Source organism: Meriones unguiculatus, chromosome 2, assembly GCF_030254825.1.
Source record: "Meriones unguiculatus strain TT.TT164.6M chromosome 2, Bangor_MerUng_6.1, whole genome shotgun sequence".
Classification (NCBI taxonomy): domain Eukaryota; kingdom Metazoa; phylum Chordata; class Mammalia; order Rodentia; family Muridae; genus Meriones; species Meriones unguiculatus.
The window spans coordinates 15,541,004-15,554,155 of record NC_083350.1 but is presented as its reverse complement, the minus strand read 5'-3'; the positions used below and the strand labels follow the sequence as shown (position 1 = coordinate 15,554,155).

The 13,152-nt window shown below is 50.7% G+C and overlaps 1 protein-coding gene across 5 annotated transcripts in view; it reads right to left on the bottom strand.

The window, feature by feature from the left end:
• The window catches only part of Mapk4 (mitogen-activated protein kinase 4), a 125,236-nt gene that overhangs the window by 37,494 nt on the left and 74,590 nt on the right, over positions 1–13,152 (bottom strand). For all 5 annotated transcript variants that reach the window (XM_060377055.1, XM_021640792.2, XM_060377058.1 and 2 more), the window contains one exon: positions 1,708–3,104. In XM_060377055.1, the coding sequence (XP_060233038.1) occupies positions 1,708–2,253 (546 nt within the window). In that variant the 5' untranslated portion in view covers positions 2,254–3,104. The remainder of the gene's footprint in view (positions 1–1,707; positions 3,105–13,152) is intronic.

Genomic DNA, 13,152 nt, shown 5'->3' with positions numbered 1-13,152 from the left:
TGGTGGCCTCCCAAGAGTACTGGTTTACTGCACTTAAGAGATTGTGGAGCTGGAGAAACAGCTCATTGGTTAAGAGCACCTGCTGTTCTTTAAGAGGACTTGGGTTAGACTCCCAGGACTCAAGTGGTGGCTCACAGCTACCTATTAACTCCAGTTCCAGGGGATCTGATGGCCTCTTCTGGCCTCCTTAGACACCACACACACACACACACACACACACACACACACACACACACTACAGCCATTCATGCAGGCAAACATTCACACACATAAAATAAAAATAAATTTTTTAAAAAGAGAAGGTTTTTGTGGGGGCTGCTCTTCCAGGGGACTCGGGTTCAATTCCCAGCACCCACATGGCAGCTCACAACTGTCTGTAACTCCAGTTCAAGTGGATCTAACACCCTCACACAGACACGTATGTGAGCAAAACACCAATGCACACAAAACTAAAAGCAAATCCTTAAAAAGAAAACAAAAGAAAGTTCGAGAAGGTTTTTTTGTGTATTCCAAATAGAAATGCTATAGATTCTCTGGATCTTTTTGCCATAAAAACAAAAACAAAAACAAAAAAGAAAAAACAATTGGTGTTAATGCCATTGGTTCAATGACTTGACATCATAGCTCCTTAGGAAAAGGAAGGGAACCAATAGCATATAGTATTGAGAAGACAGAGAATCTTTTGTTTTTTTTGCCATAGCTTCTTGCCTACAAGATTCGGTTGTCAATCTTGACAGATGACATGGCTGCAGGAGTGTGTGCAGAGGGCAAGAACATGGTTAAGATGGCAAAGTGATTTGTGATATTGAGAGCCAGAGGCAGTGAGGCTGGTGTGGGGTGGGAGGCTAGTGGGAGACCAAGTTCCAGCCAGTGAGGGTGGACAGGAAGTTGTGGCTCCCCTGCATGTTATGCCTTCCTACTGCACATAGTGGTGGAACAGGGAGGGTCTGAGAGAGAAAAAGTGAGCTGAACCATGTTCAAGGTCAGAGCCACCCTCATTTTCCACGGCCCACTCTCACCCTTGGCTATCAACATTTCATGGTGTACTTGCTTCCTTGCCGTTCCCAAAGACACAGCACGTCAGGAGTGAGGGTCTTGAAAACAAATCATGGTGGTATGTGCTTCTTTCAGTGAGGTCAGAGTGCACCATGGGGAATTTTAACAGAACCATCCTCAAGCATGGCTGTCCTAGCACACTGAGAGGAAGGCCATCATAGGGCCCAAGAGGGCAGAGTCGTCAGCTGACGTGCGCGTCACTTTATCAGCTTTGCCTACTCATCCCAGATTGCTCACTCTTCACTGACTGATCAAAAGGACCTCAGAACAGGCCAGCCCTCGTGAGAGGGCCAGGTGACACAGATCATAGTGCTTCTAGTGTGGGGAGCCTTCCGGGGTCTCCTGAGCACTGAGTAATGGAATCAGCGGATTCGAGAGAAAAATCCATGAGCCACACAGAGCTCTGGACTAAAAAGGAAGTTTAGACACTGTCCAGTGTGACCTTTCACTTGTACAGCCCAGAGTTATTGGCCACAGTCATGTGGCAGAGCCATGACCAAGACCCAGATTCCCCCGACCCACAACAACTTCTCAGGCCCTGGATCTCTCTTGCACCTTTCGGCTCCTGATGACAACCCCCTGAAATGCTGCGTGTGTGTGTTGTTGAGTGAGCGGCAGGTCACTAGCAGCAGCCTTTCCAGGGAAACATACCTTGTGTGAGTAGTGCTGATCCACGATTCTTGCCAACCCGAAGTCCCCAATCTTGAGCACAAGGTCCTCTGTGCTGATGAAGATGTTGGCAGGCTTTAGGTCCCTGTGCAGCACATTGGCAGAGTGGATGTACTTGAGCCCACGGAGCAGCTGGTACATGAACAGCTTGGCGTGCTCCTCGGTCAGCGTGCCCTGCTCCAGCAGGCGAGCCAGGTCAGTCTCCATGTACTCTTGGACGATGTAGGCCACGCTGAACTTGAAGAGCTCGCCCTGCAGGTCGGCACCCTTGGGTCCTAGCACCTCATACACCTTGACGATGTTGTCATGGTCCAGGCGCCGGATGATTTTGATCTCTCGAAGTGCATGCTTCATGCTTTGGGCGTCACTCAGAGCGATCTTCTTCACGGCTACCTTCCGGCATGCCCTGCTGTCCACAGCCGACAGCACCAGCCCGTTGACCCCGAAGCCGAGGGGTTGGAAGTCAATGAAGCGCCCACCAAGGTCATACCCGTAGACACTGGAGATGCAGTCACCTTTCTCAGCCATTGTTGACTCAGTGGTCTGGGGCCGGCTGTAGAATGTAGGGGCAGTTGGAGAAGGCCAAGTTCCAGCTAGTGACTTCCCCAGCACACCTCATTCTGTCAAATCTCACAACCGAGGGATGCTTTTGCTCCTGGTGAGGTCACTGCTGCCAGCTGTCAGGGGACAGGAACGGCTGCAAGTCCTTGCTCACCGACCTGCTCGGCTGGAGGCTGCAACGGTTCTTACCAGCACTGGGAGGGTTTTCCACCAACTCCTGTGCTTCAAGAACCCTCCTAGATGCTTAAAATGGTTCATGCCTCTTCCAGATCTGGCAGTATTAGAAGGAAAAGCCAGTATCGTTATCTTCCATCTCCATGGATCTCAGAGTAAAATATGCGGTAACTCTTCTTCCCCCCTTTGAATCCTTCTGTCTGACTCAAGTGGAGGAGCTGCTTGCTGAGCTGTGTAGCTTTACTTAAGTGGGTCCAAAGCTTAATCGGATCAGAGCCTCCCTCTGTGCTCTGAGCAGTCAGAGGGATCCAGTTAATGGATTCTGGAAGCTTCTAGGGGCTTCTTCTCGTTTCTTCTTCTCTTTCTTCTCAGTTTATCTTCCTACAAGTTTCCTTTAGGTTCCAAAACCCCAACCAGCCTGGTGAGGAAAGATCTGGAAAAAGCTACACTCTCTCATAAGCTCGGGAGTTACACCTGCTGTCCCAAGTCAAAAAAGAACTGGGCTGCCAGACCGGGACCCTCCAGAGGCTTCAGATGGGGGCACATTCTCCTTCACTCATGTATCTGCGCCACCTTGAGTGAGACCGCTCTGCTGGATGCGGTAGGGACGCAGGCATGTAGCATCTTTCAGACGGTCCCCTTTCCTGTCAAAGAAACAATGTTGGGTAAATTTCCACACTCTGGCTCCCAACACCTTCCCACTTGCGTCTTTTGTTAACTAGCCCAAGTGTTATTTGATCTGTCCAGCCAGCTGAAACGCTGCTTGCTCAGGGGATTCCAGCTCTGCACAGCTCAGCCACCCTCATGCTGTGTGCAGCAGTGCCCTGGCAGAGGAGAGAGACCGCTTGATTTGATAAGCCCATCAGACGGTGTGCTTCCCTGTCAGTGCCTGCTCCCCCAGGGCTGACGTGCAGACTGGGGGTGGGAGTCATCCCTTTTGACCTTTGCAAAATTAATCTGTTATGCTTTCCAGACACACACACACATCAGCGCTAGCTAGGAAGGTTGAAAGTCGAAAGGAACTAGTTACAGATGAAAATGAGGGCTCAATAATCCTGTTTTCCCATGAGGGTCTCTTCCTTATTTTGCAAATGCCTTTGAATACTTTAAGAGAAAGTTAGCCTCTGACTGAGATTTAATAGCATTTGTAGTCTTTGCTTTCCATATGGGTGGCAGAAACAATAAAACTCTCCCCATTCACAGGAAGGGGCTGCCTGCCCAAAAGCCAGTGCTGGCATGCCGAGCCCTATTCTTTTTATGTCGGAAACACTGGGGACCTAACTGCTTAAAGCAGTTGGCCACATCTGTGTTTGACGGTTCCCCTCTGATGGCTGCTAACTCAATTTGCAGGTATAGGATATTACGTGAAAAGGGGAAAGCCCTACAAATCTTAGCCTGGTCAACGAAGAACTCTGAAGTAAGGCAACATGGTGACTTCAGGAGTATGGCATGTTTCCCAAGTGGACAAAGTTCATGGCTGCACAGAGATAGAACTTTGTATCCATCATGGAGGGAACCTGGCCGGGTTCCTCAATTCTTAACTCCCACCTCATCTATCTTAAGTCTCATCCCAGAGCAGAGCCCCATGTGTGTACACACGTACCCATGTGAGCTCTGTATGACTCTACAAATAACAAACGAAGCAAGACAACCATGAGCTTGATGCTCTGAAATTACAGTGTGTGTGCATGGGGGGTATGGCATACAGATGATCAGAAGAGTGAATAATCAGATCCCCACTGAGGGCTGTGCATTCGGGCACGCATCTGTGCATGCGGAAGCCTGAAGTTGATCCCAGAACCTTTCTTCAATAGCTTCTCCGAGTTATTCTCTGGATTGCCTCTCACTGATCCCAGAGCTCCTTGACTTGTCTAGGGTGGCTAGCCAACAAGCCCCAGGGAACCTCTTGCCTCTGTTCTCCCAGCTCCAGGGTTATGGGCTTTTATATGGGTTCTGAGGAGCTGAATTTAGGTTTTTATGCTTGTGTGGGCAAGCATCAAAGAAGCACCTCCTGGCTTGTGCCACGGGCCCCTGCCCTGTCCCCTCTGTACAAGGAAATTTGCGCTGGGACACAGTAAGTACTCAGCTCTAAAAATGCCAGCCATTATGGTTGCTGTTCAGCAGGTCCTCACACCTGAATGAGATGGACTGGCTCTTTGGACAGCCTGTCAAATTTACAGTGGTTCACCTCTGAAGCTCTTATTGGGCCCAGAGGCAAAACAATCACAGACCTAAGAAAACTTCAGGCTGGTGAACAGTCTGAGTGAACAAGTCCCATTGTCCTTATCTACAGATGGTACTGTCCTCCTGGGCTCATGTGACTGGGAATCACTATTAGCCTTTATTGGGTAGTGACAGGCTTCTAAGTAGTCTATTGAGCAGCTCTATTAGTAACTGACACATGCCCCCCCCCCCCCAGCCTGGTGTCCCCAGATGCTAAGAGCATGCCTTATGAAGCTGCTTCTGATCCAAGTTCTCACTTGGCAGGTGAAGGACTCTGAGGCTTTGTGAGCACTGGCTGACTGGTGTGAGCACAGAATGTGGCTAAAGGAAGACCCTTCACCTACTGTGCAGATGCCTGAGCCACCTCAGAGGGGGTGCTGAGACTCATGGCTGTGTGCAGGAAAGTCCTCCTTTTAACTCAGGGATGCCTGACTTAAACTTCACGCTCGTTAAACTCCATGCGCACATCCTGGTTCTAGCCTGACTCCAGCAACCACGCCAGAAGATCCCCCCTGGAGTCGGGGCTTCTTGCAGTCCCACTTGTGAGCCTCATCGGGTCCTCAGCAGTATGGCAGAGGGATCTAATCACATCCATCTCTCTCTGAGGAGGAGAGATGCCCAAGCCTCCTCCCCTTTCTAGCTCCTGCTGGGCGATAAACAGAGATTGGAATGGCTCAGAGGAGGAGTTGTTGGCAGTAGGGGCTGCAATGCAGATAATCTGTGAATAATTAAGAAGGGCTTCATTTATTTTTAAATTCTTTCCTCTTTCTGCCCCCAGTGGGAGGGACTGTCTTTTTCTCAGTGCTCAGCTAGAGGACACAGGGAACATGTCACCTTGGGAAGGCTCCACTCCAGCAGCGCCATCTTCCTCCGGGGCGTCTAAATGGACCCTTTCAATTCCCTGCCTCGCTTCTTTGATTGTGCCTTTCGGATCCGTTCCTGTCTCAGGGGTGTGCGCCCCTGTTTTCAGCACTTTTCATGCCTCTCTGTGTGCTGTGAGAGAGCAACATGCTCAGTAGGCTCTTTTTACATCGATCCCTAATCATGCATACAAAGCCCTGTACTTGAACTTTGACCCTCTCAGCAGCCTCTGCCACTCCAATACTACCTCTCAGAATCTCAACACCCTATGCAGGTGGCCTTCATCCAAGCATTCTGTTCCCACCTGCGTTTCCTGTCACTGTCTCTGCTTCCTTTTCTAACTTCCTCTCTCTAGCGCCTCTGTAATATCTCCTGCAAACCCATTGCCTTTCCCCACAGGCAGCTGGCCATGAAGCAGCCTCTAACTGGTCTCAGTTCACTTCTAGCGTGATGTGCCAACAGGCAGGGCTAGTCAGCCCCAGAGAGAGGCAGATGGCACATAGATGTGTCCCTGGGTAGCGGAGTAGACTCAGCGGCAAAGACTGGTCATCTCTCTCTGAGAAAGCGGCAGCCCAGAATCCCAGATATGATTTCAAACCAGAGGACTTGGCATTCACCGTACGAGACAGAAAGGTCAACCTATTCAGCTGTGCTAGGATGACAGGCAGCAAAGATGACGGCGTGTAGCTCCCCCAAGGGCAGCGCAGGCTCTCCCAGTCCCATAGAAAACAGTGTGATAAACACAGAAATAAAAACTCTACCCTAGGTCTCCCACCAGCGGAACCCCGCTTTCGCCTGGTTTCTCGCTAACAGCTTCCAGTGAGCTATTCTCCCCCTATGTAGCCTTTTAACAGATGGAGGCAGAGCAGAGGGGAGGCCGCATGTGCCGCCTCTCCCTTTCTGTGATTCCTGGGGCTCTAGTTTACAAATTGGCTTTAGAAAAATCTAAATTTAGACTCACCCCTCTGCCTGCTCACGGCCTCCCAAACCTCACAGTGTTGACTCCAGCAGGAAACAGTCTCCGGTGAGACACTGACATTTCACAGCTCCCGATTCCTTCCTTCTCCCAAACACCCCCAAAAACCTGTAGTTGATTTTCAGATGGGGCTGAAGTGTCAGTCGAACAGGCGAGAGCCTGCACAATTTCAGGTGAAGCCATTTATGCCGCACTGGGGCCTGACTGACTCCAAGGTTCATGAGTAAAGGTCAGAAAGCCACTTCTATAAAGGGACAGAATAATTTTTTTGGCCATGTTGTGGCCAGCTTCCTCCAGGTGAGCCAAGTCCTCACAGAGGTGCTGCCTGGTGGCACCTCTTGAGCTGACACTGACCACTGTCGCCTCCTGCCTATGAACAGAAATCACACCTGGTTCAGCCGTGGAGAAGCTGTCCCTACCCTGCGCTTCTCAGTCTCAGAACTATTGACTTTTGAGTCCAGGTCTTCGTCAGCAGGGGCCCTCCTGAGCACGGGCCCCTCTCCACTCCATGCCACTCTGCAGTGTCTCCAAACACTGACCATGATGTCCAGTCAGCTCCATGAGTTGCTGGTCTACTGGGAGGTTTCAACAGAGACAGGCTGGCATTGGAGAGGCCAGCTGGTGCCTGGCTCGGTGTCTCTTATAGGATGCCAGTCATGCTTCCTGACAAGGCTGTGGTCACGTGAAGACTAGCTGGGTTAGTCTCTATCAGGATCACCAATGTGATCCAAGCAGGTCCTGCTCAGGGTCAGCAGCAACCTCCTTGCGTGTATGTGTGCATGATGTCATGTGACTCCCGACACAATTATGCCAGGGCATACAAGTGAAGGTCAGACAACTTTGGGGACTCCCTTTCCACCTTCATGTGGGCTCTGGAGTTTGAACTCCAATCTGTATACAGGTTGTCCAATCTGTATAGCAACTCTCTTTACGCACTGAGCCATCTTACCAGCCCTGCCACTAAGGTTTATTAATGCTGGTCTAATGGTACCACCATGTGTGAATGGTACCCCCTAGTCACACGGTCCTCACACAGTCCCTAAAGTCCTAGAGGGCAACTGTACTTCTCAAACCCAAACCCACTGAAAATCCCGAGTCGAAGCAGTTGTAATCTGTGGGAAGAAACTGACATTGGGTGATCACAGGATCAATTCCCAAACAATAAGCTTTTAAGAAAAGCTTTTTAGGGTGGAGATCTGGGAAAAATCTTCCTCCCCGAGGAGCAAGAAACCCTACCTCCTGTCTGAGGACACAGCTGTAGAGGAATCGATGTTGCTGTAATGGCAGCCATCTGAGACAATGCAGAAAAGCTGGAGGACCAAACCTAGCACACTATGAGTGGCAGATGGACAGTGGGGCTTTCTGATAGCCGTGAGTAGCTGGGCCACAATTACTGGTCTCTATCTCCAGCCTTCTTGTCAGGAGGAATGGTCATGTCTGTGAATGTACTCTAATGGCAGACACTGTCCCTCAGACACAGACATACCATCCACCATGGGCTGCAGTTCCCTTATCAAGTTTCCTTAAGAACCATGCTAATGGGGACCCTAGGAGAGGAGATGAAGACCCCTGTTGTTCTTCTCTCTCCGAGTAGGAGTTAAGAATAGAGCAACAGAGGGCTTTAATAAAATAGTTTGCTTAAGGAACATCAGACCTGTGCTATAGTCACTTCCATGAAAGAGCAAATTACAGCTTGCAGGCTTTGCTTATTTAAAAAATAATAATGGTAATAATAATAATAACTATTGTATTATTATAATTTTTGAGACAGGGTCTCATTGTGTAGCTCTGGCTGTACTGGAACTCACTACGTAGACCAGGCTGGCATTGAACCTACCTACCTTCACCTCTAGTGCTGATTATTAAAGGTGTGAGACACCAAGCCCGACTTTACTACTTTTGTAGAACATTGTGTAACCATTCAGGAGAACAAAGACCTCCCAGAACTTTTAACACTCTGAAATAGTGGGGAGAGAGAAATGCTGGCTGTTTTCATGGGAGGTCCCAAGAAACAGTCCCAGCCTGGGAGAAGCCAAGGAAAGGAGCAACCTGGATTCCCTTATATGAAGTGTTGGTGCTGGTCTCCATGGAAACTGTGCCAGCTGTGTAGACACCTGCTCAGCCTGAGACTAGAAATATGCCTTCTGGGATATGTCAGGAAAGTGCGGTGCATAGCAATGATTCAATTCTGACTTGAGATGACGCCCACATTTGACTTCTGTACTTTAAAGGCAAAACTTCCTATTTTCTTTCTTTAAAGGATGGAAATGTAGAAGAGTAGAAACTGGGGGTTTCTTTGTGTGTAGGGTAAGAAGGAATGACATGGGGTCTTATTATGTGGCGCAAGCTGTCCTTGAACTCATAACCCTTTGGCTTCAGCCTCGTCAATACTGGGATTATAGATACATGCTGCTGTGCCCAGCTGAAGATAGTGGTTTCTCTCAAAGTCTAACTCAGCACAACGGCGACTTTGGCAGCTAGTAGGTGAGGCCTGTTTATGGCTGACTTGGTTGGGCTGTATTCTGGAGGGAAACCAGAACATGTAGGTTCTCAGTTTTGGAAGGCAGAGTCTGCCTCTTCAATTCCTTGGGGCCACAGCCTTTCCTGAGTTGGGAGCTTACTGTCTGTGAGCCCACGGGCAACAGACTATCCTGGGAAGGCCCAGAGTTTGCACTTGAACTTTCCTACCAAACTCCTATTGAAGATACGGTCTTCAATACGATCACACCCTCCTCACCCAGAGCCCAGGGCAGGGATATGCAAGGGCTGTGTAACCACGGGAGCGAGCATCACCTTGTTTTTGATCAGAAAAGGCAAACACATCTACCTATTTATATGGTCCTTGTACTCCGACGTGTGCTGATGGCAGAATTAACCAGCAGTCCTTCCTCTTCCTTTTCTGATGAGCCAGAAAAACCAGACTCTTCCTCAAACAGCATCCCATTGACACTGCCTCTGTCCATTGCTGGAGCCGGAGCTCGGACAGAATTCCCTGCACCTCAAATATGACCCTGACTGCACACTCCCATCTCTGTGATGGCACCCCTGTCCCACCAGCAAGACTTCACAGCACAGCAGCTGCCTAGCAAAGAGGGGGCTCCATGTGTGTCACCCACCACTTCTTAGCAAATTGAAGAGGGAAAAATTGACTTTCTAAGGTCACAGTGCAAAGAGGTGGAGCCTGGGTCCCAGCAAACTTCAACATGTTCTGTCAGTGTGGGGCTTTGGCCAGGCAGTCCCCCTCTACCTAGCCCTTGTCATGTTTGAGTGCTGGCTTCCCTTTCTCATTTCCTGGTTCCTTGGAGGAGGATTTGTCATCCTTGGCTGAGTCACTTGGGACCTGACAACCTTCCTAAGCATTTCTCCATACTCGGGACTACACCCACCAGCCACACAAGGTACCTGTCTTTAGAACAAACAAACAACCACAACAACAAACCCCTTTTAGATTTTTATTTTACATGTATGCTTTGCCTGTGTTTATGTATGTGCACCACATGTGTGCCTGGTGCCCTCAGAAGGCAGCACGGGATGCCCTGGGACTGAAGTTACAAATGGTTATGAATTACCATGTGCGTGGGTTGCTGGGAACTGAGCCTGGGCGCTCTGCACGAGCAACGAGTGTCTCTAACCCACAGAGCCATCTCTGTCCCCCAAGATGCACCTCAATCCGCTGGCCACACCCTTCTCTTGCTGCCTCATCCCCAAGCACACCATTCCTACTGCCAGCAGGATTTCCTTCCTACTTCACCTGGTTCTTTGTACACATTCCCTAAGTCTAAGCTTTCCTAACTTCCACGAGGCCTTCCCAGGTGTCTCTAGACTAGCCATCTTCTCAGGCTGTGTGCCCATCGTCCTTTCTCAAGTCTCCTCTCTCTCTTTCTGTCTGGAAGCTTGCTGTGGGGAGGGCAGGAGCTCCTCCATTACTCCTCCAGGTGCCCAGTCTCTAACTAACCATCTCAATAATAAAAATATTTGAGCAGGACAAATGCGTCTTGAGAAGCACCACGCCCCATGGTCAATTCAAATGTTCTTTCTTCTTCCCACAGGGAATATGAGAGTACAAGAGTGCGTCCCGGGCCTTACCTGACTCACACGCTGGGCTCTCTCCCTTTAAGCTTCAGAGACTTCTGACTCCCCACCACTCACACTCACTGCCTATCACCCAGCTAATTAAGGCACATGGCTGCCTGATCATTGACAGGGGTGTACTCAGAGGCCAAAGGAGCTATTCCTCCAGCAGAGGGAAGTGTTTCTTTTCCCAGCAGCTGCATCTGCCCCATTCACAAGTGGCCAGAAGTGCTGTCTTGACAGCTTGCGTAAAGAAAACAGCAATTCTTAGGCCATTCAGGGATGTCACAGTTGAGGAAATCTGGGGGCTGGGGGTCAGGAGGCCTGGATTCCAGTGCTGTACTACCTGTGAGCTTTCCACAGCAAAGGTCTCCCCTCACCTCAGCCACCTGCCCCACCTCTTCACAAAGAGAAGAACAAAGATGGTGAATACGCATCCCCAAGAAAAACATACCAGTCAGGAGCACAACTCAGTACAGCAAACGTCAGATCTTCCACAGCACTGACACCGGGCTCTGGGGTCAGTGTTATCATTTCTTGTCGCAACACTCCTCCATTACCAGTGGCCTTCATATGGCAAAAGGTGAGCAGCAGCCCTTAAGCTACCGAGCCTGCGTTGAGCCTCTTTTGAGAAGCGGGTGGAGGGAGGACGCTGAAGGCGCCTTCAGGTTGTTACCTGTGGTACCTGCACTTCTAACCAGCACACACTGAGACACCCAGCTGGGGTGGGGAGTACAGGAAGGAGTCTGCGGGTAAGACCGTCCACGCTAGCTGTGTTCCCACACCCCAAGCCCCGCCACCACACACCCGACACCCACTCTCCTGCCCCTCTCAGTGAGCATCTCCTTCAGACAGAAGCTTCTTAGCCAGAGAGCCAGAACCATGGGCCAGACAGATGCTGGACAAAAGACATGCTTCTGTCCAGATGTGCACTTGTTCACTTTGCCGCTCGCTCTATCAGGGGATACGGGAGGAACATCACGGGTCTCTGGTCGGCGATGTGATCCTTGAAAGGCATTCCACACACACACAACCTCTTGGTCCTGATGGTCAGGACCCCTGGGGAGGCCGTCTGGCAGTAACACACATGACTCAGGGAAGGCAGAAGCCATCAGCTATCCAATGAGGAGCCCCCAGAGGGAGCAAACAGGGTGAACACAGATGGAGGGAAGGCTGCAAGAGCCAGAAACACAGCAGATGGAGCACAGAGTGAGTAGTGGCCCGGTGACCACACTTGCTTTTAGAGAAAAAGCTGAAGAACGGCGTCCGAGTGACTGGTTTCCCACCAGCAGGCATGGTTCTTCCTAGCGCATTTTGGTTTCTCTTGGACAACGGTGTTACCTAAGTGCAGGAGATCCCTACTAATTACCATAGAAATGGAGGCCTCGCCCACAGCTGGGTGGAGAAACTGAAGCTAGGAGAAAAGAAAAGGCTCGCCCCAGGTATTGTGTGACTTTTCCTCTGGGGAGACCTGCACCCTTGAACATGAATCTATTCACGGACTGAAGATCAAAGATACAACTCCACCCAAGTCTAGACACTGAACCAGAGGACAAATGGTGACTCAAAGACAGGTGCATCACGGAAAAGACCGGCCTGGCCTGGGTGAGAGCACACCAAAGCTGCATCCCTAGAGCACCCTACCTCACCTGCACTCAGCTCCCCGATGCTGCACAGTTGTTCCCTATTTGTGTAACCCTGGAAAAGGCCCCTGAAAACTCTGAGGGTTTCCAAGTCTTAGGCGCCTTGCTCCAACCTGAAGAGAAAGCTTACATTCTGAGGCAAGAGCCACAGCACACCGGCTCACTAGAGTGGCCGGACCCAGCCCTGCAGAGCTGTCTGGAGAGCTGTCTGGAGAGCAGCCCCATCTAGGTATGCCTTGATCTTCGGATGACCGTAAAAGCACCGGGCACCTAGGGCAGGGCCAGGGTCTGAAGGTTAAAGTTAGCTCCATATCAACTTAGTCTAAGGAGAGCCTGGTGGGAAAAGACTCTCTCCCCCCTCAGGTGGAACCAAGACAGTGAAATGACTCAGAGGTGTGGCCCTCCACAGGAACCCACCCACTCAGAGTCCTGGTGGTACAAGCCAGCCTGTGGGCCCAGTGTTAAAGAAGAGCAGCCAGGAGAGGGAACAGCAATCGGGGAGGGAGGCCTGGGATGGAGCGGGAAGACTTTGGAAGCCTCACGTCCACGTCCAGGGTAGCTATCTCCCTCCCCGAGTTACCAGATTGCTGCTGGCACCGGGTGCACACCTCCATCTTCACCTCCCAGGAGATTCTCCCCACACTGATAAAGTGCCCGTTGCAGACGATGCTGGGACCTTGGCATAGCTAGCAGCAGCAGGATCCATGTGGACTTAGTCTGGACAGCTCTCCCTGCATCAGGACCGGGGTTCCCTCCCTTTCCCTCCCCTCCCCTCCCCAATGGTGGAAGGAGTTAGCTGGGAATGTAGGATGGGGCTGGCACCCAGGCTCAGGCTAGTGCTCCAGCCAGTGCAGAGGAAAGTCTGGCTGGTCAATGACACAGTGGAAGAGCATTCTCTCCACCCCTTCCTAGCTCTCT